The sequence below is a fragment of the Castor canadensis genome, chromosome 9 (genome assembly GCF_047511655.1).
Source record: "Castor canadensis chromosome 9, mCasCan1.hap1v2, whole genome shotgun sequence".
Taxonomy (NCBI): domain Eukaryota; kingdom Metazoa; phylum Chordata; class Mammalia; order Rodentia; family Castoridae; genus Castor; species Castor canadensis.
The window spans coordinates 36,169,014-36,192,620 of NC_133394.1; the positions used below are offsets into that span (position 1 = coordinate 36,169,014).

The 23,607-nt window shown below is 34.9% G+C and overlaps 1 protein-coding gene across 2 annotated transcripts in view; it reads right to left on the reverse strand.

The window, feature by feature from the left end:
• Window positions 1–23,607, reverse strand: part of Cenpe (centromere protein E) — an 81,490-nt gene that overhangs the window by 52,169 nt on the left and 5,714 nt on the right. Inside the window, exons 8-21 of one of the 2 annotated variants that reach the window (XM_074041466.1) lie at window positions 23,472–23,537; window positions 22,632–22,683; window positions 21,633–21,720; window positions 21,183–21,312; window positions 19,849–19,968; window positions 15,412–15,570; window positions 11,356–11,503; window positions 10,626–10,714; window positions 8,977–9,144; window positions 5,165–5,239; window positions 4,837–4,956; window positions 1,652–1,774; window positions 1,407–1,572; window positions 952–1,106 (exon numbers count right to left, since the gene is read on the reverse strand). In XM_074041466.1, coding sequence (XP_073897567.1) covers window positions 952–1,106; window positions 1,407–1,572; window positions 1,652–1,774; window positions 4,837–4,956; window positions 5,165–5,239; window positions 8,977–9,144; window positions 10,626–10,714; window positions 11,356–11,503; window positions 15,412–15,570; window positions 19,849–19,968; window positions 21,183–21,312; window positions 21,633–21,720; window positions 22,632–22,683; window positions 23,472–23,537 — 1,659 coding nt within the window. The remainder of the gene's footprint in view (window positions 1–951; window positions 1,107–1,406; window positions 1,573–1,651; window positions 1,775–4,836; window positions 4,957–5,164; window positions 5,240–8,976; window positions 9,145–10,625; window positions 10,715–11,355; window positions 11,504–15,411; window positions 15,571–19,848; window positions 19,969–21,182; window positions 21,313–21,632; window positions 21,721–22,631; window positions 22,684–23,471; window positions 23,538–23,607) is intronic. The other variant, XM_074041467.1, reaches the window with a different exon arrangement.

The window sequence follows — 23,607 nt, forward strand, 5'->3', positions numbered from 1 at the left end:
CACCCACGCACAGGAAATCAATGTGAGTCAATGCCCTGTATAGCTATCCTTATCTCAACCAGCAAAAACTCTTGTTCCTTCCTATTATTGCTTATACTCTCTCTACAACAAGATTAGAAATAAGGGCAACATAGTTTCTGCTGGGTATTGGGGGGGGAGAGGGAGGGGGCGGAGTGGGTGGTAAGGGAGGAGGTGGGGGCAGTGGGGAGAAATGAACCAATCCTTGTATGCACATATGAATAATAAAAGAAAAATGAAAAAAAAAAATTTATAGGATAGCTAAAGAATACTTCTAAAATTTTTTGCTAAGATGTTTGTCAGATAGTTAGCATTCAAATTCTTGAAATTTTAATTTCATTTAGAAAGTTAGTGAGAAAGGAAAAGCTTGTAGACTATGGATTTATAGAGTCATTCGTTAGTCTGAAAGATTTACACTGGCTCTAAAAACTTTATCAAGGCTCATTCTTTACCTCGTCCTTTCCTTTTAATCACGATATGATTAGTATTGCTGGGTAGTATGCTGCTAAACACACTTTGAAAATATGTATTTTTGTCTTTTTTTTTTTTGGTGGTATTTGGGCTTGAACTCAGGGCCTATTATACCTTGAGCCACTCCACTAGCCCTTTTTGTGATGGTTTTTTTTCTAGGTAGGGTCTTGCTAACTATTTGCCCGGACTGGCTTCAAACAACCATCCTCCTGATCTCTGCCTCCTGATTAGTTAGGATTTACAGGCATGAGGCACTGCACCTGGCTATATACTTTTCTATTTAGTAGCATAAGAACAAATTAGAAGATAAACTATATTCATTTCCACTGGTAACAAGTTCAATGAAACGTTTATAATGTCTCTTGTCTACTACTTAAAAATAAACTGTATTGAAATATTTAAGGTAGTATTACAAAAGCTTTTATTTCAGAACCAGGGCTAATTGCCTAAAAATCCGCTTACCTCTTTTTTCAATGTTTCTATCTCAGAGGGTAAAGATTTTAATCCTGAGAGCAAGCTAACTTCTTTCCGCAAAGCTTCATTTTCTTCAGTTTCCTTACTGAGTTCTTTCTGGAGATCAGTAATCCTTCTTTCTAATTCCAAATTACCTACCAAATCTAGGAAGTTTTTGATAAATTAGCAAATGTTGACAATCAGGTAGTCTAATTTTTAATAGTTTTTGAACAGCATTTCTCAAGATCAGGTCTTATGTATTTGAAAATAATTTTTAAACTCTTATGATTTGAACCCATGGAAATCCTTATAAATACTGATGCATATATTAAAACTGAATATTAAGTTACTTAAAATATCAGTGTTTAGTGGAATTTTAATGATTGCAACATAGTTGTCAAATCGTTGACAAACATTTCAAGAGAAAGTCAGTTTGCAAAGAGACATCTGAAATTATAAAATACCTCTTGGAACTTTGCCATCTACCAGGGAGGTGAGTTTTGTTATTTCATTAAAAGCAGATTGTAATTCTTTATCCAGGTCAACTTGAATTTTCTTTTTTGCCTCCAATTGGTTTTGATATTGCTGAATGTCATCTTCCATTTGCTTGCACATATTTGTAAGTTCTTTCTATTGGAGATACACTGAAAATTTATAAAAATGTACTCATCATTATGTGTTTTATTATAATTAAAAAAAAATTACTTACCATTTTTTCTTTAAGCTCTATGTTTTCACTTCTAAGAAAGGCTGATTCTCTCTTGGCATCAAGGGCTACAGTTTCAGCATCAAAGAGAGTCTGTTTCATTTGTTTTAGGTCTTCAGTGTTTTCCTAAAAACATGGCAAAAGAAATTCATTGAGGTCCAATTCTGGTAGATTTGGAAAATACTTCAAAGAGTATGTGTATAGATGTTATTCCTAACTAATCAAAAAGTGAAAAAACATGCTATTATTCAAATAAATGAAAAGAAATTATATTTTGCATAATGAAAACATTTAAAAAAGATTTGGACATACTTTTGTACATCATAAAGTACAATTTAAGAAATCTATTACTGCTTATTAGAAGGCTTAACAAACTATTTAATAAACTATTAAAAGTTACTTAATGAAAACTAACTTAATGAGAATTAATGTTATGCTCTTCTTATGAGAATACAGTTACATCTGCTAATGAAATGAAATTTAGGAAGTCATGCCCAACTATAAATTCTATGGCTACTTACCAATCCCAAGGTAAGTGCTATCTTAAGATCTTGACTACATAGTTCTACATGCATTTGTGCAAAAGGATTGAAAACAATTTAAATTTTTTTATTCATTGATTTTTTTGAACCCAGGGCTTCATACTTGCTAGGTAGGTACCCCACCTTTTTTTTTTTTTTTTTTTTAAGTTTTTAAATTTTTTATTATTCATATGTGCATACAAGGCTTGGGTCATTTCTCTCCCCTGCCCCCACCCCCTCCCTTACCACCCACTCCACCCCCTCCCTCTCCCCCTACCCCCTCAGTACACAGCAGAAACTATTTTGCCCTTATTTCTAATTTTGTTGTTCGTTCCATAATAGGAAGGAACAAGGGTTTTTGCTGGTTGAGATAATGATAGCTATACAGGGAGTTGACTCACATTAATTTCCTGTGCGTGTGTGTTACCTTCTAGGTTAATTCTTTTTGATCTCACCTTTTCTCTAGTTCCTGGTCCCCTTTTCCTATTGGCCTCAGTTGCTTTTAAGGTATCTGCTTTAGTTTCTCTGTGTTAAGGGCAACAAATGCTAACTAAGTTTTTAGGTGTCTTACCTATCCTCACCCCTCCCTTGTGTGCTCTCGCTTTTTATCATGTGCTCAAAGTCCAATCCCCTTGTTGTGTTTGCCCTTGATCTAATGTCCACATATGAGGGAGAACATACGATTTTTGGTCTTTTGGGCCAGGCTAACCTCACTCAGAATGATGTTCTCCAATTCCATCCATTTAACAGCAAATGGTAACATTTCGTTTTTCTTCAATGGCTGCATAAAATTCCATTGTGTATAGATACCACATTTTCTTAATCCACTTGTCAGTGGTGGGGCATCTTGGCTGTTTCCATAACTTGGCTATTGTGAATAGTGCCACAATAAACATGGGTGTGCAGGTGCCTCTGGAGTAACCTGTGTCACAGTCTTTTGGGTATATCCCCAAGAGTGGTATTGCTGGATCAAATGGTAGATCAATGTCTAGCTTTTTAAGTAGCCTCCAAATTTTTTTCCAGAGTGGTTGTACTAGTTTACATTCCCACCAACAGTGTAAGAGGGTTCCTTTTACCCCGCACCTCGCCAACACCTGTTGTTGGTGGTGTTGCTAATAATGGCTATTCTAACAGGGGTGAGGTGGAATCTTAGTGTGGTTTTAATTTGCATTTCCTTTATTGCTAGAGATGGTGAGCATTTTTTCATGTGTTTTTTGGCCATTTGAATTTCTTCTTTTGAGAAAGCTCTGTTTAGTTCACTTGCCCATTTCTTTATTGGTTCATTAGTTTTGGGAGAATTTAGTTTTTTAAGTTCCCTATATATTCTGGTTATCAGTCCTTTGTCTGATGTATAGCTGGCAAATATTTTCTCCCACTCTGTGGGTGTTCTCTTCAGTTTAGAGACCATTTCTTTTGATGACTAGAAGCTTTTTAGCTTTATGTATGCTATCTCTTAGTTGCTGTGCTGCTGGGGTTTCATTGAGAAAGTTCTTACTAACTCAAGAGTATTTTCTACTCTTTCCTGTATCAACTTTAGAGTTTGTGGTCTGATATTAAGATCCTTGATCCATTTTGAGTTAATCTTGGTATAGGGTGATATACATGGATCTAGTTTCAGTTTTTTGCAGACTGCTAACCAGTTTTCCCAGCAGTTTTTGTTGAAGAGGCTGGTATTTCTCCATTGTATATTTTTAGCTCCTTTGTCAAAGACAAGTTGGTTATAGTTGTGTGGCTTCATATCTGGGTCCTCTATTCTGTTCCACTGGTCTTCATGTCTGTTTTTGTGCCAGTACCATGCTGTTTTTATTGTTATTGCTTTGTAATATAGTTTGAAGTCAGGTATTGTGATACCACTTTCTATAGTCTTCCTCAATCTCTTTCTTCAGAAGTGTATAGTTTTCCTTGTAGAGGTCTTTTACATCTTTTGTTAGGTTTACACCTAGGTATTTGATTTTTTTTGAGGCTATTGTAAATGGAATTGTTTTCATACATTCTTTTTCAGTTTGCTCATTGTTAGTGTATAGAAATGCTAATGATTTTTCTATGTTGATTTTATATCCTGCTACCTTGCTATAGCTATTGATGATGTCTAGAAGCTTCTGAGTAGAGTTTTTTGGGTCTTTAAGGTATAGGATCATGTCGTCTGCAAATAGGGATATTTTGACAGTTTCTTTACCTATTTGTATTCCTTTTATTCCTTCTTCTTGCCTAATTGCTCTGGCTAGGAATTCCAGTACTATGTTGAATAGGAGTGGAGACAGTGGGTGCCCCACTTCTTGAGCCATGTCTCCAGTTATTTTTTGCTTCAATTATTTTTCAGATAGGGTCTTGTGCTTTTGCCCGAGGCTGGCATCCGTGTAGCTGGGATTATAGATGTGAATCAATGTGCTCAGCCTTAATGATTTTTAATGGAAGCTGGTCCCTATCTTCTTTGCATTATTCAAGAATGATATGCTCAACTCTCTACAAATGTTTATCTGTAAAATAGTAATGATATTTAGCACAATGACTAAGTATCATTATATATATACATTGGAATGTATGTAAATTGATTGCAACCATGTCCAGTACACAGTTAGCTCAATGCAAGCATTTTCTATGATGATTGATTATGTTGATATACTAGAAACATCAAAACAATTACACAACAAAATAATGGATTTTTACCGATGAATATGACAGGTCCATTTTCACATTTTCTGACTTCTGGGAGTTTATGTATTTCTGTAGATTCTTAATCTGGTCTTCTTTTTCTCTAAGTAACTCTACTTTTGAACTTAGTTCATTCTAAAATAAAGAAGAGTAAAATAGAATTTAGTATTCGACTTTTATTCAAAAATATTAAAAAAGAAATGAGCTTAAATTGATATCAAAATTCAAATTTATTAATATTTTAAATATAATTCCTCTATTTTATGTAATCATGTTTAATTATGTATGATATGCATTTTATAGTTTTAGTTAAATCAATAGAAACATCAAGATGAACGCTCACCTCAAGATCTTGATTATATACTTCTGCATGCTTAACTAAATTCTTTAACTTGGAAATTTCATAAATTAGTTGCATCTGTAAGAGCATGTGAACAGGCAACAGAGCAAACCAATAGTTAATAAAGGAAAGGAAAAGAAATTAAAGAAAAGGAAGCATTCATTCACTGCTTCAGAATCACCCAACATAGTTAGAAATGACTGAAAGATCAACTGCTCAAGCTACTGCAACAGAGTACCACATTATTTAACCCAAACCCACAAAATAAGAAAAAAAATCTCAACATGACCCCAATAATAATTATGTTATCTATTAATAAAGCTACAATAATGTCATTAGCAAAGTAGCAAGCACCAATTAGAAGAGACAGTCAAGTGATAATCAAAATTTAAAAATTATACTTTTAATAAGATTTTTGTTTTGGGGAAAAGTCCTGTAAGATTTTTTTTTCCTTCCCATAAATTACCCATTTGGCTCTATACTGACATACTTTTTAATGAGTTATGATTTGGAATTTAGATTTGGATTAGGGTTAATTATGTAGTTCCTTTATAATATTAATACTTTTTGATCAAGCTACTTAGGTTCAGGATTATCAACTACTACCTTGTTGACTTATTTTATAGGAAATATTGGAAAGAGGATGACTTTGTTTGTATTGTTCAACTACCTAAAAATATAAAGGTCTCCTTCCTATTGAAATATGTGTGGCATTTAATTTTTGAGTACTGTAAAGTTTTGTGCTGAAATAATCCACAAGTGATGAAAGGGATATATTTTTTATTATCTATCTTCTTAATCAGAAAAACATTAAAGAATAAAAGGAAATTTTAATGGAATGTAAGGGATTTAACAAAAATGGTTATCTTATTTAAGTAATATTTTTGGATGCTTAATTCAAATTCAGTCCTGACTAGTTTTAGATTTCAGACCAGTGCTAGAGTTGACATTCCTCGTTTAGGTCAGTGCTATCTGTCAGGGAAGATGGATGGTCAAGTTCTTGGTGTTGCTGGAGAAAGAATTCAGGGGCAGACACACAGAGGAGTCTTCAACATAGCAGGCTTATTTAAGCCAAAGCTATGTTTGATTAAAGCAGAAGTGATTAAAGCAATTGAGCACCCCCAAAGGAAACTGAGGGTGGGCAGCTTGACCAAAGAGTCAAGTGCCCCAAGCCCTCAGATCTTAGGTACTTTGATGGATGAGGTTTAATGATCATGCTAAGGATATGTATATAATTGAGGAGTTTTCCAAGAAATGAAAGGGCATTTCTAAGAATTGGAGAATGGGGAGTGGTTTGCCTTAGAAGGTGACCTCAGAACCAAGATGATGATTTGAGGGGAGGTGTGTGTGTGAAACCACAACAATCATGAGATGTAAATGAGGCCTCTGCCCAATTGTAGAGATGGGAAAGCCCCTTTTGGGGTCACAGCTGGTGACCACTGGCCATTGTATTAAGAAGTAGCCCCTAAAGTGATCAACAGTTACTCTAGTACAACGGTGGAGCAAGATGTTTGGCAAAATGTACATGGATATGTATATGGATATGGTGCTGCACCTCTCCCCTGGCTCCTCTGTGTTATTATTGCCTTTCTACCCATCTATCAGGACTGGGCCAAATATATGGAATTACCATAATGAAACCACACAATATTATTATTGTATGATTAAAAACAAACAAACAAAAAAACCAAAAAGAGTGGGCCCATTTTAGGTGCTCAGTTGTCACATAAGGTTAGTGGCTACCCAGTTGTAAAGCATAGTCTTAGACATTTATATTGATTATACTTTAAACTGGATCCATCTTTTATTTCTCTTCCCTTCCTATTTCTAACTTTTGTGTAAGAAAATCACAATAAGAAAGAACAAAGCAATCAATCTTAACTTTAGAAGATATTCCTTTCTATTTCTCATTTGAAATAGCACTTCATTTTATATTTTGGCTTTCATAAATAGAAAAAGATGAACTTTGCTAAAGATAAATGAATTGTCCAATTGACATATCATTCAGAATACTGAATGAAAGAGAAAGTGTGTGAAAAGTAAATATGATTTATACACATGATTTGACTATGATTTGACGATTTCATCCATCGTGATGAAAGAATTTAAAATTTCACCTGTAATTTTCAGCAGGTGAAACGTTAATCTTCAGGAGACAAAGATCTCCAAGTTATAAAACTTGTTAAATATACGTCGAGCATGATGACACCTAACCTTTTTTATTCGCCCCTCTAAAATTTACCATTTAAGCATCCTATATTACTGTATTCCCACTTGAAAGTAATCTATGGCTTTGGTGATTTTTGACAAAATTCTTAGTAAAGCCAGGGAAAAGACCACCTGTTCCAAGGTTATATTTTGACTTTTCCTAAAATGTAGGCTTTAAGCTCCAAAATTGGAGCTTAAATCTTGGTAACTGTACTCTAGAGATGATGCTCTTACCATGACATTAGATTACCTCTCTTTCAATAAAACCCCATCTTCTTGACTGAAGTCCACTGTACTTTTGATGACATTTTATACTTTGTCTCATATGCCTACATAAGCTAAATGAAAGTCAGTGGAGAACTTGTAGACTGCATTTAATACCTATGAAATATAGGAACAACTTTAGTTTCTAGGGAGAATGGAAATAGTAGCTTTGGCACAGAATTCTTCTTTAAAAAGGAAGAAGTTTAAAAACTAAATAATACTAAGAATTAGGTCCCTTTGGGCTACCCATGTAGAAAAACTGAAAGGAAGTTGCAAATTAGCTCATATTTCAACTACATTAAGACACTGGCTCTTTGTTTTGGGAGGTTCATATGTTGCTTCATATATCTGATAACAGCTATGGGTTCTTGTTCCAGAAAAATGAGTATGCATTCAAAAATTCTGCAAAATAGCTGGGCACCGGTGGCTCCCACCTATAATCCTAGCTACTGTGGAGGCAGAAATCAGGAGGATTGAGGTTTGAAGCTACCACTGGACAAACAGTTCACGAGACCCTATCTCAAAAAAGCCCATCACAAAAAAGAGCTAGTGGAATGGCTCAAGCAGTAAGAGCATATACTTAGCAGGCATGAGAGCCTGAGTTCAAACCTCAATGCCAAAAAAAAAAAAAAAAATCTGCAAAATAATTTTATAGTGTATGTGGAATCTAGGTTAAAGACATTCTGTACTAAAGAAAGTCTCTGAAATTTTAGGACAATTTTTAAGTATCTAGATTGTAATGGCTTCTGGATTAGTTTCTCTTAACATGTAGTATAGGATCATACTCTTAACATGTAGTATAGGATCATACTTAGAAAATTTAACAGACTTGGTTTATTTCTAAAAATTCCATGAATCAGCTTTTCCAGATATTATATTTTTAACAACTCAGGAATATACTTTCTAAGAAAAAAGAAATCCACTAATATGAATTCACACAAAAAACAGTGAACTAGAAATTAAAATTCACATTGGTCCAGTAGGAAATGGGCACAATCTAGGTAGTATTTAAAGTACTCTCAATAAGTTAATATTGATAATATACAAAATACAAGGAAACTATTTACTATAGACAAATCCATCAACAGGAAAATCCACTAACCACACCAACTACCCAAGATATTTTTATCCCTCCTTCTCCTACCTAGGTAAGCATGATGGAAACAAATATGATTTAACTATTTTTAGAACACATAAATTAAATATTTCTTACATTTTCTGAATTATATATAAATATAAATGGTTAATCCTTGACATTTCAATCTCAGAAATGATCATCTTTAAGAGAATGTGCTTTTTAAAAAAGTGTGATTCTTTTTCAGTTTCACATTTCTATCTCTTACCTCTTGATCTTTTTTAGTTGTTCTTTCTAGAGCCTCGAATTCATCCAAATCACTTTTTTCTTTTAATTTCAATCCCAGATCTTCATTTTCTCTTCTTAGGTGTTCATAGTCTAACACCAGATTGTCATATTTAGCACGCAGTGAGCTCAACTCACTTTCTAAGTTTTCCTATTGTAAACAAAACCAAAATTTCTAATCAGAGGCAATTCAAACCACACATTCTTTACTTCCTTAACTAAAATTAAGGTTATTTGAATAATTAATTTAATGTGGAACAACCACTCAGTGTTTTTGGCCATTCTCCGTTTTACTGTCTTTCTAATAGTCTACATTTGGTAAACTAGGTAACTTCAACTAAAAGTTTATTTTGAAAGCAGAATAAATTGATATCATATAAATAAATCACAAATCTGCCTGTGTAGGGAAAGTCCAATTGGGAAGGCAGAATAAATATTGGGAAGCCATTTTGACCACAGATCCTTAACTCCTCAGTTTAAACGCTCATCTGACCCCTATTTGTCATATGGCTCCAAATTGGGGAAGGGAAAGATATTATTGATTGACCTAAATCTCTAATGGTGGCCATGTTTTATCATACCATATATAAGGAAGCCTATTTTCATACCATTATAAGAAAGAAATAAACTATGGTCTTCAAAAAAAAAGCCTAAGTCACTGATTCTTTTTTTTAAAACAATGTGTATGTCTTAGGGACACAAAAACACTGCCCATAATATTTGATAGTCATCAACTAATGGAAATAATAATTACCCATAAGCACAGCAATTGTATTCCAAAATTATAATAAAACTATCTTTAACAAGTATGTTTACACAACTATACTACATGTCTTTGAACATGAGCAGTCTATAAAATAAACCTGGCTTACTGAACTATTCACCACAGTATTCCTTATTTCTTAGTTTTGATAAAACTATATAATGTCAGTCTTTCACATCTCTGGGTTCCCCATAGATCAAATGAAAATGTAGTGAGGCCTATAACAGTGTGTCACTGTAGACTTTTTTCCATGTCATTAGTCCCTAAGCAATCCAGTACAACAACTATTTGCGTAGTACTTATACTTTATTAGCTATTACAAATAATCAAGAGATGATTTAAAGTACGTAGGAGGACAAGCTAATAGGGTAGGTTGTATGTAGTCTTTTTTATACAAGGGGTTTGAGAATCTATGTATGTTGGAATCCATGGACATATACCCTGAGAATGGAGAGGGATAACCATATAGTACATTTAACTTATTTTTCAGTATTATCTGGCAAAATTATCCCTCTCTGACATATCATTCTACTATATACCTGAGATTTTCAACACTACAAAATCAGTATTACCCTGATGGAATTTCCCAAATCAAAACAGTAACTTTAAAAATATCATAGATACTGAGATTTGCTGGTAAAGAGCTGGAACCAAATGCTTACCCTGTTAGCATACATGTGCCTGATGAAACATCTACCATTCCTCTAGAGAGCTCCTAGTTGTCAATTAGATGCATAGAAATGAGGGAAATCTTCTTTAGAGGCCAAACTGTCTCTGATACTAAGCCAGAGCTAATAATGTGCTAAGGCAATAAAATTCAATTTACAAAAGAGTAAACAGATCATGTTCTATAAAACACATGAAGGTACCTGACTTAGCAGTTTTGTTGCCGAATGCCATTCTACCTCAGCTAATGGGTCAAGAGTATTACTGAAGACATCAGACTCGAAACAAAGAGCTGTAATGAGAGGAAAAGAAATTAGTCCATATACATATGTATAAAATTCCCTAAGTCAAATTTTGACCAGAGGTAAAAAGCTCAAATTAGCTATTCTGCTCAGAGTATGAATGCTAAGACAGCAGATATGATTATTTATATTATTGTGTGAAATAAGATAGCTGATTAGAATTAGTGATAAAATATAGGATCTTAATACAGTATAGATAAAAAAGGGCAAATTCTGGATTTGAGATTTGATCAGTTTCACTGGATTTAAAAATGCCCCTAAAATAGATTATAATGATGGAGACATAATTTTAAAACACATACCTATACAAATGCCACCTTTTGAAGACTGGCCAAATTTAAGGCAGATATTATATGAATATTGGACCAATTTAATTGAATAATTAGAACAAACACAAACCAAAACACCTGATTCACTCGTGTTTTCAACTATAGTGCATCATTCTTGAGAGGTTTGGAATTAACAGAAAATTTCATGAATATTTATTTCTTAGTTACTTATCGTTATCGTAATTCCCACTGTAATCATATATAAAATACCCACATTTTATTAAAACATGTTTATCAACTGAGTTATATTTCTCTTTAGAGTGATGCTTTTAAAATTATAGTTCTACTTAAAAGGCACTCACATTCATCACTTTCTCCTAATACACTGAGAGAAGTTGTGTGTGCTCTTGTTGTTATATTTGCTGGTATATTAAATTCATTTACATGGTTAGAATCCTTCATTTTGTTAATTTTGCCAAAACACCAAGTAACTCTTCGTTTTCTTTTAGCCTAAAGAAAAAGAAATAAAAAATTTCTTCACATAGATCTAGGCTCAGACATAATAAAATCAGGGAAGTAGACATTCTGAGATAAGAAAAAATTTTATAAATCAATATTTAATCTCAGAATAAATTTGATAAAACATTTCTTTCTTTTCCCTTCCTTCCTTCCTTCTTTGGGTGCTATGGTTTAAACCCAAGGCCTTGTGCCTATTAAGCACACACATGCTCCTATCATTGAGCTATATCCCCAGTCTCTAAATTTCACTTTTTAAACTTACAAGCTTTTCTGGGGCTTATCTGAAAGGAACATATTGACTCACAACCCTTTAGAAAATGTATTACACAGAAGAGACAAATGCTGCTGTTATCAACATAGTTACCCATAGCTACACCTTTGGGTACCTAGTTCTAACTAGAAAGAATCAGGCAGGAAGTAATACCACAAGCAGCCCATTTGATTTTCTTTTAGTAAATAAATCTTTCACAGGGCCTTCACAATTCCAATTCTCTTCCAATTTGCCTGGTAAAGTGAATACCTCCCTCAATGCTCACAATCTTATTTCCTTTTCCTCTAAAGATCCTGGTCTTTTAGACCTGGTCTTTTATCTCCTCGCTTCACAAATACTCAAGCCTCTTTGCTTGCTTTTGCTTAAACAAAACAAACCACCAAAAAGTCAACATCTTATTTAGCTCTAACTACTGCCTTCTTTTTTTGCTCCTACTTTGTCCTTGTCATCTTCTATGCATTCCTTCCTCATCTCTTCAGGGATCCTTCTGTCTCCTAGTTCTTATCCTACCCAATCTTTAGTCCTTAGGATTTTGCTGGTTTCTTCTCCTTTACCTGTCTCTTAAGTGTCTGTGTTTTTCCAGGTTTCATAGCCAACATTCCTTTTTGTCCCATCCCTAGGTACAATAATCATATAATCAAATTTGATCCTCTCATCACGCCAATGAGTTATGATCTATCACTATATCATTTTAATATGAGCTGGATGATCTACAGATTTGGGGAAGTGTATAAAATTTTTCAGACAACTGATAGCTGATGTCTATAATTTCAGAGCCTATCCATGCAACCATGCCACCATATTGCTTTATGATTATCTGTTGTCCCAGAATATGTTGCATGCTTTCATGGCTCGCTGCATGCATTGCAAAAGCCTAGTCATATATAAATCCTGTTTTTAACAGTCTTCATCTTAACTACATTTGTTCCCAAAGCCACACCTGGACCATGTCATTATTTGAAACCTTGAACTCCTACTCTTACCACATTTGCCATCCTTCTAAATCATTTACTCAGTTAATCTCACAACAGCTGAACTGAGACTCTTGCCTTGTGGTACCACTTCCCTCCTGCCAGCCTTCTCTTGCTTCTAATCCCATCATCTTAGACTCCATAGATCATCACTTCAATCATATTCATATTTGCAGTCAATATCCTCAAATTATTCGGCCCATTCTCTATTCCTCATACTCAGCCCACATGATGTACACTCATTTGATTTACACTACCTTTGGAACCTTAATCAGCCTCCTGATCACTGCCAGAGCCACACAGCCAGATAAGTGGCTGCCAACATCAATCAAGTCCTTAATGCTGCCTGGCAGGACTCTTCTCTTCCTTGTCAGCTTTCTTTTCCATTCCCTACAAGGGCTAGACCATTTCAAGCACTTGGAATATCTTCAGACTTGTGACTATCACAATCTATCACTACAGCAGAAAAATTAAATGTGTTCCACAAAGAAAATACAAACCCAAACTTACAAAAGTACTGCTTGCAGTTATGCCTATCCTTTCCCCTGTGTTTACTGCAATCCAAGGTATCTCTCTCTTCCAACCAAAGACCAGGTCCTTCTATCATATTCAAAAGTCCATCTAAGGCAGATTTTACTCTCATCACATAACTCAAATGGCTCTCGCCAATGAGTTCCTTATTCCTAAATGCAAAGAACATTTGTCTATGCTTATCTTTTTTCACTTCTTAGCAGAATGTGATACCACTGATTACTATCTCCCTGAAATCTTCTCTGCTCAGCTGTCACATTCACCTTGTTTCCTTTTCAATGCTAGAACAGAATGTGGACTCATTTATGGATTCTTTTCTTGCCTTTACCTAAAAACTTGTTCTTGGGGAGTTGTACTTGGTCTCCTGTGCTTTCCATTCTCAAAATGCACCCCCCCCAGAACAAATTAGTCTATTTTCATGATTCTGACATGGATCTGGGATAGTAAATGCCCAAATTGTTATTCACATCTCATAATTTCTACCATTTTCATATATTTGTGTTATCAACTCCCTGACACCTCAAAATGAAGATGAAGATGTTTCAAGCACCTCTACTGCTTTTTTTTTGTGCTAACCACAACAAATTTTGTTACCAGCAAGCAAAGCAATATATGCAAGTCATTTTGAATACCTGCTTCTACCTTTCACTGCTCCCCAAAGTCCTGTTGTGTCTTATCTCCCAAATATTTCCCCAATTTATCCAACTTGGTACCTCTTCAGAGCCACAATTCTCATAAAAACTCAACTAATCTGATATGCACAATCTGTGCTTGCCAGGCAGATGGATCTACCACTTGAGCCATGCCCCCAGTCCTGTTTACTTTAGATGTTTTTGAATAGGGTCTTGCAATTAAGCCTGGACCATGACAGTTTACATTTCCTAACTATCTGGGATGGCCATGCATGCACCACCACACTCAGCTTTTATTGGTTAAAATGGGAGGGGGGTCTTGTGCACTTTTTGCGTGGGCTAGCCTTGAACCATGATCTTCCCTATTTCTGCCTCCCAAGGAGCTAGGATTAGAGGCATGAGCTAGTGCAGCTGGTTTCATTCATGAAAGTTCTATGTCCCTATTATGGTAACTTGTACATATGCCTATTAATACCTTACGATTGCTGAGGATTTGCTGTGTGGAAAGTACATGTATTTATATTCCAGATCAGTTTTTGTTTTCTAATCCTTTTCTTTTTGGGGTGGGGGGGGCAGATTAGGTTCTCATTATGTAGCCCCTGCCTCTACTTCCCAAGTGCTGAGATTATAGGTGTGTAGCACCACATCCAGCATTAGATCAATTTTCCTGAGACTAGTATTTTTACTTCTTTAAATAAATATTCCTCCATACTCTAGTGACCTATGGTTCTCATCACCTAGTCAGTTTCATTAGAATTAATTAAGAGAAAGCCAGGTACCAGTGGCTCATGCCTGCCATTCGAGCTACTTGGGAGGCTGAGATCTGGAAGATCACAGTTTGAGACCAACCCAGGCAAAAATTTTATGAGACTTCATCCCAACCAATAGCTGGGTGAGGTGGTGTGCACCTGTCATACCAAACTACTTGGAAGGCTGAGATCAAAAGGATCATGTGTGGTTCCAGGTCAGCCTGGGCAAAAAAGTTTGCAGGACCCTATCTCAAGGAAAAAAAGCTGGGGGAGGTGGTACATACCTCTCATCCCAGTAATGGTGAGAAGCATAAAACAGAAGGATCATGGTCCAAGCCAGACTGGGAAAAAAATGAAACCTTATCTTCAAAGCAGCCAGAGCAAAAAAGGGCTGGAGGCATGGCTCAAGTGGTAGAATACCTGCTTCGCAAGCACAAAGTCCTGAGTTCAAATCCCAGTACCACCAGCAAAAAAAAAAAATTTTATTAAGAAGCATATTGTCAATAGTTTCTTTAGCTAAATCCTAGACTTTGTGAATTAGAATGTCTACATTTGAGAATTAGGGAGATGTATTTTTGATGAACGTCTTAGACAGTGCTGATGTATAGTCAAATATACAAAATGTTCTGGATTTCTTCAATGTACTATATCAAAAGATAAGAAGTATGTAACAGTACAATAAACATAAAAATTTCCATTCTATTCTCTATTTATATAGCTTAAGCTGCCATATTTTAAATTTCACCTTTAGTTCCTGCTGTGACGTGTGAGAGGAGGAGGTCACCAGCATCCGTGTTAAGTTCTGAATTTTCTCATCTTGTACTTTTTGAAGCAAATCTTTTTCATCCAAAAGTTGGGCCAATTGGTCTTTTTCCATTTCCTGGGCCCTAGTCTTTATATTTACCTATAGAATAACATTAGATTATGTTAATAATAAGTGTAGACAGATTTTTAAGCCTTGAAAGTAGCTTAAAAAACCAGAATATTAAATTTGTATATGATCTATGAGAATTATGATTTGAGTGCAATCAAATGTAACCTCTGTGCAGAACTTCAATATACAACAATTATACAACCATATAAAATATACAACCATAATCAACAATTTCTCAAATTTATGAGAATGTAAAATACACATTCTTTTTCATGTCACTGATTCTATGCACTATGTAAATGGTAACAATGCTGTTAAAACAATTCTATTAACTGCCTATGGATATACGAATAATAGAGAAGTTATAAAAACTGAGATTTAAATACTGACAGTAAAGGTAGAGATTTTCTCATAATATTATATTACTACCATTTGATATTTTAGTTCACTTTTTAAAACATCATTAAAATGAAACATTTTTACAAAGCATGACAAAAACAAACTAATTCGAATGACAGGTTGCTTATGCTGTATTACTGGAGTGCTATCTTAGGGTTAGAAGAATAATTCAGGAGAATGAAAATACAGAAGGTAGTTTTAAGTAACTATACGTGGAAGGTGGCAGATTAAAGACACCTGGTACTTTTCTGCATCTCCAAGAAGCTGAAACAAAATCAGGTGTGTGGCTATGGGGAGAAGTGGATGGCATGGGAGGACAACAGTAGACAGATATCACATGAAATCCAGAAATACTGAGCTTTAGATTACAAAGCCTTACAACAGGCCTGCAAACAAAAGAAATAAGGAAAGTTGTGCGGGCCTCCACAGGAACACAAGCTGTACTCTGGAAAAAATAAAGTTTAAGACAGGAGTCCCTTACAGAAAGGAGATGCTTGACACGGAGCCGCTGTACTGTGTGTCTAGCTTGCTCATAGGTGTTGTGGAGGGGAATCATTTTAGGAGAGGTCTTGCAGTCAAACCTTTTGGTCAGGGAGAGAAGACACATTTGTTTAATCTCCAAACCCAAAGGCCTCCTTCTCTCTACTGGCTAAGAGAGTAACTACCCTAGAATCAGCACAGACTCTGGAAACTGTTTGCCTTGGACTCAAGAGTCCAGTTCTACTTTGATGGGAAGTGTGAGCCATGCCACAGGGGAAACTTATCGGGGGAACTGCAGCCGAACTCAGATAAGAAGAGACAGCAGCTGTGTTTGAGTACAAGCAGGGGTGCTAGGACCAAGAACTGCAGGCCAGGGTACACAGGATCATTCAGAGCCTCATGCCTTCCCCAGCCAGTGCAGACTGCTTTGTACATTCTCACAGGGCCAGAGAAGAGTTGGAGGGAAACAGCCACTGCTCAGGAATCTCCCATGCCAAACCCACATAGAGCCTCTGGTGCAAGGAGACATACAAACTGGGGATCCTCAAGCTTGGCTGGTAAGAGAAATTTGAGGGAGCTCCAGCACTCCCACATCAGCAGGGCTGCATAAGGAAAGACAATGACAGGAGGTCAACATGGTCTATTTTGTTTGGACTTCAGAGAGAAAAATGGCTGTGCCCTACCCCACCACATCACAAAAGACAAATTTGGAATATGGGGGGTGGGAACCACTCTCTTCTCAACAAGGAAGAAATATTGACTGGTGGTTTTGTTTCTTTTTCTTTTTTAATTGTTTTGTCTTTCTTTTATTTTATTGTGTTCACCCTCACTATTCCTTCTTATACCTTTATCCCATATACTTTTCCTGTTTCCTATCTTGCTTCCTTTCTCCATTCTTTCTTTTTATTACTCAATTATCAATATCTAGTTTACCTATAAGTGTCCTAATTCCTTTCTTTTCTTACTGGGATTATAGTTGATGTTTCCAATTGATCTTACTAACTTTAATATCTGGTTTATTTTTGTTACTGCTGTCTGCTCTCTTCTGAGTGGTAGTGGGGCTTATGACCCCAAGAAAAGGCTGCACACTAAGAGACCTCCATGAAAAGGAAAAATAAAACAAAAAACCCTGAGATATTCATCTCAACAGATGTGTCAACTGTAACACAGAAACACAAGAAACATGAAAAAGCAAGGCAATGAGTCCTCCAAAACTCATTACTCCTTGATAACCAAATCCAAATATACTGCAAGGACCTAAAAGCAGGACAAAGAAATCAAAATCTAGTTTTAAAAATGATCAATGACCTCAGAGAGGATTCAAACAGATGAAGTAAGGAAATCAATTCAATACTGGGAAAAGAAAGTCAGCAACATGGATGAGAAATTCAGCAAGGAAATTGTGACTGTGAAAAGAAAACAAAAAGCTAACAGAACTATCAGAAATGAAAAAACTCAATAAATCAAATACAAAACAGTAGAAAGTGTCACCAACAGATTAGATCAGATTAAAGACAAGGTCAAGGAAATATACATTCAGACAGTAATAAGGAAAAAAAAATCCCCCAAATTCCAGAACTTTCAAGAACTGTGGGACCAAACTTAAAAATCTATGGGGCAGAAGGACCTGAGATAGAAACTAAAGGCATAGAAGACATATTCAATTAAATTATAGCATAAATTTCCGCATATCTAGGGAAAGAAACAGACATTCAATACAGGACATTTAGAACATCAAATAGACATGACTACAAAAGAAACTCTCTACATCGCATTATAATTAAAATGCCAAGAGTTATAGAACAAAGAAAAAATTATTGAAAGCTCAAGAGAAAAACACTAGTAAGATTCCAATAACTCAGCAGATACTAGCAATAATAGACAAAGGGAACTATATTAAATTAAAAAGCTACTGCACAGTAAAGGTAACAATTACCAGAGTACAAGGATAGCCCACAGAATGGGAGAAAAATCTTTGCCAGTTATTTATCTGACAAGGAATTAATATCCAGAATACATAAAGAACTCAAAAAATTAAACACCAAAAGAATAATGTAGTAATGAAATGAGCAAAGACCTGAATAAATAATTCTTAAAAAATAGTATAAATGGTCAATCAATACATGCAAAAAATTCCAAGTTCCTTAGCTATCAGGGAAATGCAAATGAAAACTACACTGAGGTTCCTTCCATCTCACTCCAGTCAGAATCACCAAGAAAACAAACAACACTGGTGAGAATGGGGGGTGAGGGGGTCTTGGGGAGAAACTTATACAGTGCTGCTAGGAATGTAAATTAGCTTAGCCAAAATGGAAATTAGTATGAAAGATTCTTAAAAAAAAAAAAAAAGAACTATCATTATGATCCAGCCATACCATTCTTGGGTATATACCCAAAGGAATCAAAGTTAGCATACAACAGTTATCTGCACACCCATTTTTAATGTAGCACTATTTCACAATAGGCAAGCTATGCAATCAGCCTAGGTACCCATCAACAGATAAATGGATCAAGAAAATGTGGTTTATGTACAGAATGGAGTATTACTCAGCCATAGAGAAAACAAATTATGTTACATGCAGGAAAATGGATAGAACCTGAGATCATCATGTTAAATGAAGTAAGCCAGACCCAGAAAGACAAATATTCCCCATTTTCTCTCACTTATGTAATCTAGATTTAAATAAAAAAAAGACAGTAGAAAGGTTACTATTTTGGAAAGAGGAAGGTTACCGGGAAGAGGGGTTTGGAGGAAAGAAAGGGTAATGGGGGCTGAAAATGACCCAAGTACATCATATACATACATGAACATACTATAATAAAACCCATTATTTTGTACAGTTAATACATAAGTATATATGGTCTCTGATTTTTTTTTTTTTTGCAGTCTTTAGGTTTGAACTCAGGGCTTACACTTTAAGCCACTCTACCAGCCCTTTTTTGTGTTGGGTATTTTTGAGATAGGGTCTCATGAACTATTTGTCTTGGGTTGGCTTCCAACCGAGATCCTCCTCATCTCTGCCTCCTGAGTAGCCAGGATTACAGGTGTGAACTACTGGAACCCAACCCTCATGGTCTCTGTTTTTAACCTAATTCAGTATGTACTTGTTAAAAGTTGTAAAAAGTATTTTTACTTGATTAAAAAAAAAATCATCTCAAATCTTGCCCTTTGGAAATAAAAAATAGAAACCTAAATCAATTTCAAGAAACTAAATCTTTCAGTTTATAGTGAATTAAAGTTGAATTGTGTTTTGTGTGTTTAGAGATTGCATATGCTAAGCAAGTACCCTACCATTCAGTTAAATTGTTATTAGTTAAAAATCATTTGCTGTAGCAACTCTGATGTTCATGAATTGACGTCTTTTGGGTGGATCTCCATTATTCTCTTTTGTTCCATATTCATTATTGAAATAGATGATTCATACATACCTCCTCTAACTGTTTTTTAAGATCCACTATTTCTTTTCTATATCTTTTCAGAAGAGCTTCATCACTTGATACCTCATTGACATAAGGAGTATTCTTCATGTATTTAGCAGTGCTGGCAAACTAGGGAAAAAATACAGAAGTATAAAATTTTCAGTATTAAACCAATTCTCAAACTAATGTTTGGGTTCTTTGTAATCACATTTCTTTAAAAAAACAAAAACAAAAACAAAACAAACTCTTCTTAGTTGGCTTAATACTTTTTAATATAGGGGACATTCTATGTCCTCCTAACAATGCTTCTTAACTTATTCTGGCCTATACTCTTCAGGGAAGCTGAAGGAATATTTTGAAGATACCTGTCAAGAGACCCTACAAATACTGGCTTACTGGAATTCCATCCACCCTCTAGGGTACTTGCTCTATCCTGAAGCTCCACTTCCAGCCAGAAATTTTTCCCTTTCTGTTGAACTCTATCCAAATTATTAGCCACTTAACTATTAATCCAAGGCAATCATGTTGGAAAGCAAGTCTTATCTACTCTATAAATCCTTGAAACTAGGAATTTTTATTTTCTACCTTTGTACTGCGGGCAACACCTTGACCCAGTGCTCAACAGTATTTAAAGCAATGTTCTCATAGTATGAGTTCTAGAAGAAACTTCAAGTGGGTACGTGACGGTGACCATTAAACAACACAGAATCCTTCATTGAGATAGCTGTTCTATTAATTTTTTGCATTTCTTCTTTCCTTTCCTTTCTTTTTTGGTGGCACTGGGGTTTGAACTCAAGACCTCATGCTTGCTACGCAGGCACTCTATAGCTTGAGTTACTCCGCCAGCTCTCTTTCCTTTCTTTTTTAATAGAAAATGCAAGCCTGTGGCTCTAAGCAAGGCAGACAATAGCCAAAAGTTAAGAATTATTTTGTTATGCACATTATATATACATACATACAGACAGACGCATACATACATGTACATATACCCACACGAGTATCTATTCTTTGGGTTACTTCCTATTTTTGGCAAAGAATACTAGTTTTTCCATTTATGGGACTGACAAAGTTTGCTTTTGAAGTAAATTATGTATAAAAAGTGAGTTGTTTAAAAAAAAAATCAAGTCAATTTCAGTTAAAATACTGTTAGATAGTGAGATACAATTTTTAGTGAGGTGTGGGAAAATTAAATTCAGAAATACCTACTCAGTAGATAACACAGCAATTTTATAACAGGCATTATATTAATTAATGAAAACTACACTGAATTTTAGTAGGTAATTTTTTCTTCTCAAAGTTGATCTCTCCCCATTTTAAGTTGAAAAAATAAAAATCAAACTTACCTGGAGAGTAGTAAGTGTTTCTTCAAAAGACACTGGAGTAACTGTGCAGATAATACGTGTTTTTGCATTTCCTCCCAAGGAATTCTGAAGAATTCGTGTCAATTTGCTATCTCGATAATTTATGAAACCACTTAAGAAGAAATGAGTTTGGGAGGAAAAATATTGAGAATTCTTACAGAAATAAAAGTGGTTGGTTTTTAACACAAAATACTAAAATTAGTTCTTTATAAATTACATGAGGCAGATCAAAACTACTAACTAAGCAATATTTAAATAGAAAACAAATTCAGTATGCTAGAATCGTTTATATAAGAAGCTGTGCTCACAGAATTCCAAAAGCTTTTGAATATGTCAAAGAAAGCAATATACTTGGTTGTTATTGAAGTATTATTAATTTCAACCTAATAAAAACACAAGCAATAAGTAAAGAGTACAATGGGACAAACTCACCCAATTTGTCCATCACTAAGTTTCTTGATCACTTGTCCCAAGATAAATAAGCTTCGATTTATATTGCAGCCTTCCTTGAACCGCATACCTAATTTTATTAAACAAATATGAAAATTGACCTCCTGAACCAACCAGGTGACAAGCTTATGTTTCAGGGAGTTACAAGAGAAACAAGACATGTTTAGCTTAAAAAGCACAAAAAGCACGTATTTTATTGTTTTTATGTTAAATCTAGAAATTGCACACATAGGCTTGGCATCTTTGTGATCTTGAATCTTCCCACACAAGTGTGCTTTCCCATTTTTTTCAAGCATGTCTTTATATCCTTCAGGTTTAATTTAAAGTTTTCTTTTTAAGATCTATTAATTTTGTACTCCTCATCTTTTTTGGCTTTTCTTGTGTTTTATTACCTATATAAGAAGAACTGGACAAATTAAATGCCCAATCTTGTCATGACAAATTAGATTCCATTTACCTAAGTTTGATACCAATGTTGAATTCTTAACATATAGATGCATTTGGATGATATGCAGTACTATTTTTCAAATACTAGAAAATGGTAATTCTTGGAGTGATTTTGTTAAATGTTCTTTTTCTTCTCAGGGCTAACCATGTTCTTTAGTTGACATCTGTCTATGTAAATTTGAAAGGGCAAACATGCCAACAAAAAATATGTAATCTGAGAATCCTGGAATCAGAATGTTAGTACTGGAAGGATGACTCCCACTATCGTTCTTAATTTCCTCACTAATTAAGAAAGTTGAGATGGTTTTTAATGGTATTCTTGTGAGCTTTCCATTTATACAACCCTGTCAACTGTACAATTTTAGTTTTTTAATTGATGCTATACAGCTCAAAGTAAATTAGCTAGATACAGTTACTGAATTATATGTTAAAGACTTTAATCAGAAAATTGTTACTTTATCTGTTTCTAAAGATGCCTATTGCATTTTTTATCTCATAGAACAATAGGAAGATGTTAAGACAAGTTCCTATTACCTTCAGCTCCTGTTTGAGCAGCTCTTTCACTGCCTGCAAGATCAACCAAATTCTGTAGGATAGATGAAAATAAGCCTTTAGGACAGGTAACTTGAAACAGATGAAAATATACTTTTAGAAAGGGTAATTAGACATAATAAAATCCAAACTACTGAAGGAATGTCTTAAAAACATGGCGTACTGAAATGTTCCATCTGTATCCTTATCTCCTATCCCACTATTTAGGCATTCCCTAGCACTCACATGCCCTGATTTAGATACCCACAGCAAAACAAAGCACAAAAACAACCTCCCCCTCACTATTTATTATATAAAACATATTTCCTACTGTTCCTAAGAAAAAACTTGAACAATGTGATTACATTTTAACTCTTCTAACCTATTTTTTTGTTGACCACACAAGTCTAAATAATATTGGCTGGGAAAAACAAAACAAAAACATCCAGGACTGGTGGAAAGGCTCAAGCAGTAGAGCGCCTGCCTAACAAGTGTGAAGCCCTGAGTTCAAACCCCAGTAGTAAGACAAAAAAATCCAAATTCTACAATCACTTAAACTCTCAGATATGTGTAGAAAAAAACTCATTCGTGGTTAGGAAAAAGCCTCAATTCATGTAGATCTCACATCTAAATTTTAGGACATATCAGGAAGAAATTTCTTCTAAGTTCTTCCTATAATATTTCAGCTAGGAATTGAATGCTATTGACGAGACCAGGTAAACTGCTAATTTACATGTATTTTTCATATTTAGCTAAGAGTTCTTATTAAGCTAAGTATCCAGCAGCTAAATTAAATCATGTCTTGGTCCATATGGTACATCATTATGGTTTAGTAATACTCACCAAATGAGACACCTTGATAGATCCATCACAATTAGAAGATTCACCTTTCTCTCTACTTTCTAAAATCTAGGCAGAAAAAGCAACATGTAAAAAATGAGTGCATTCTTGGAAAGACCAAATATAGGTAGAAAGATAA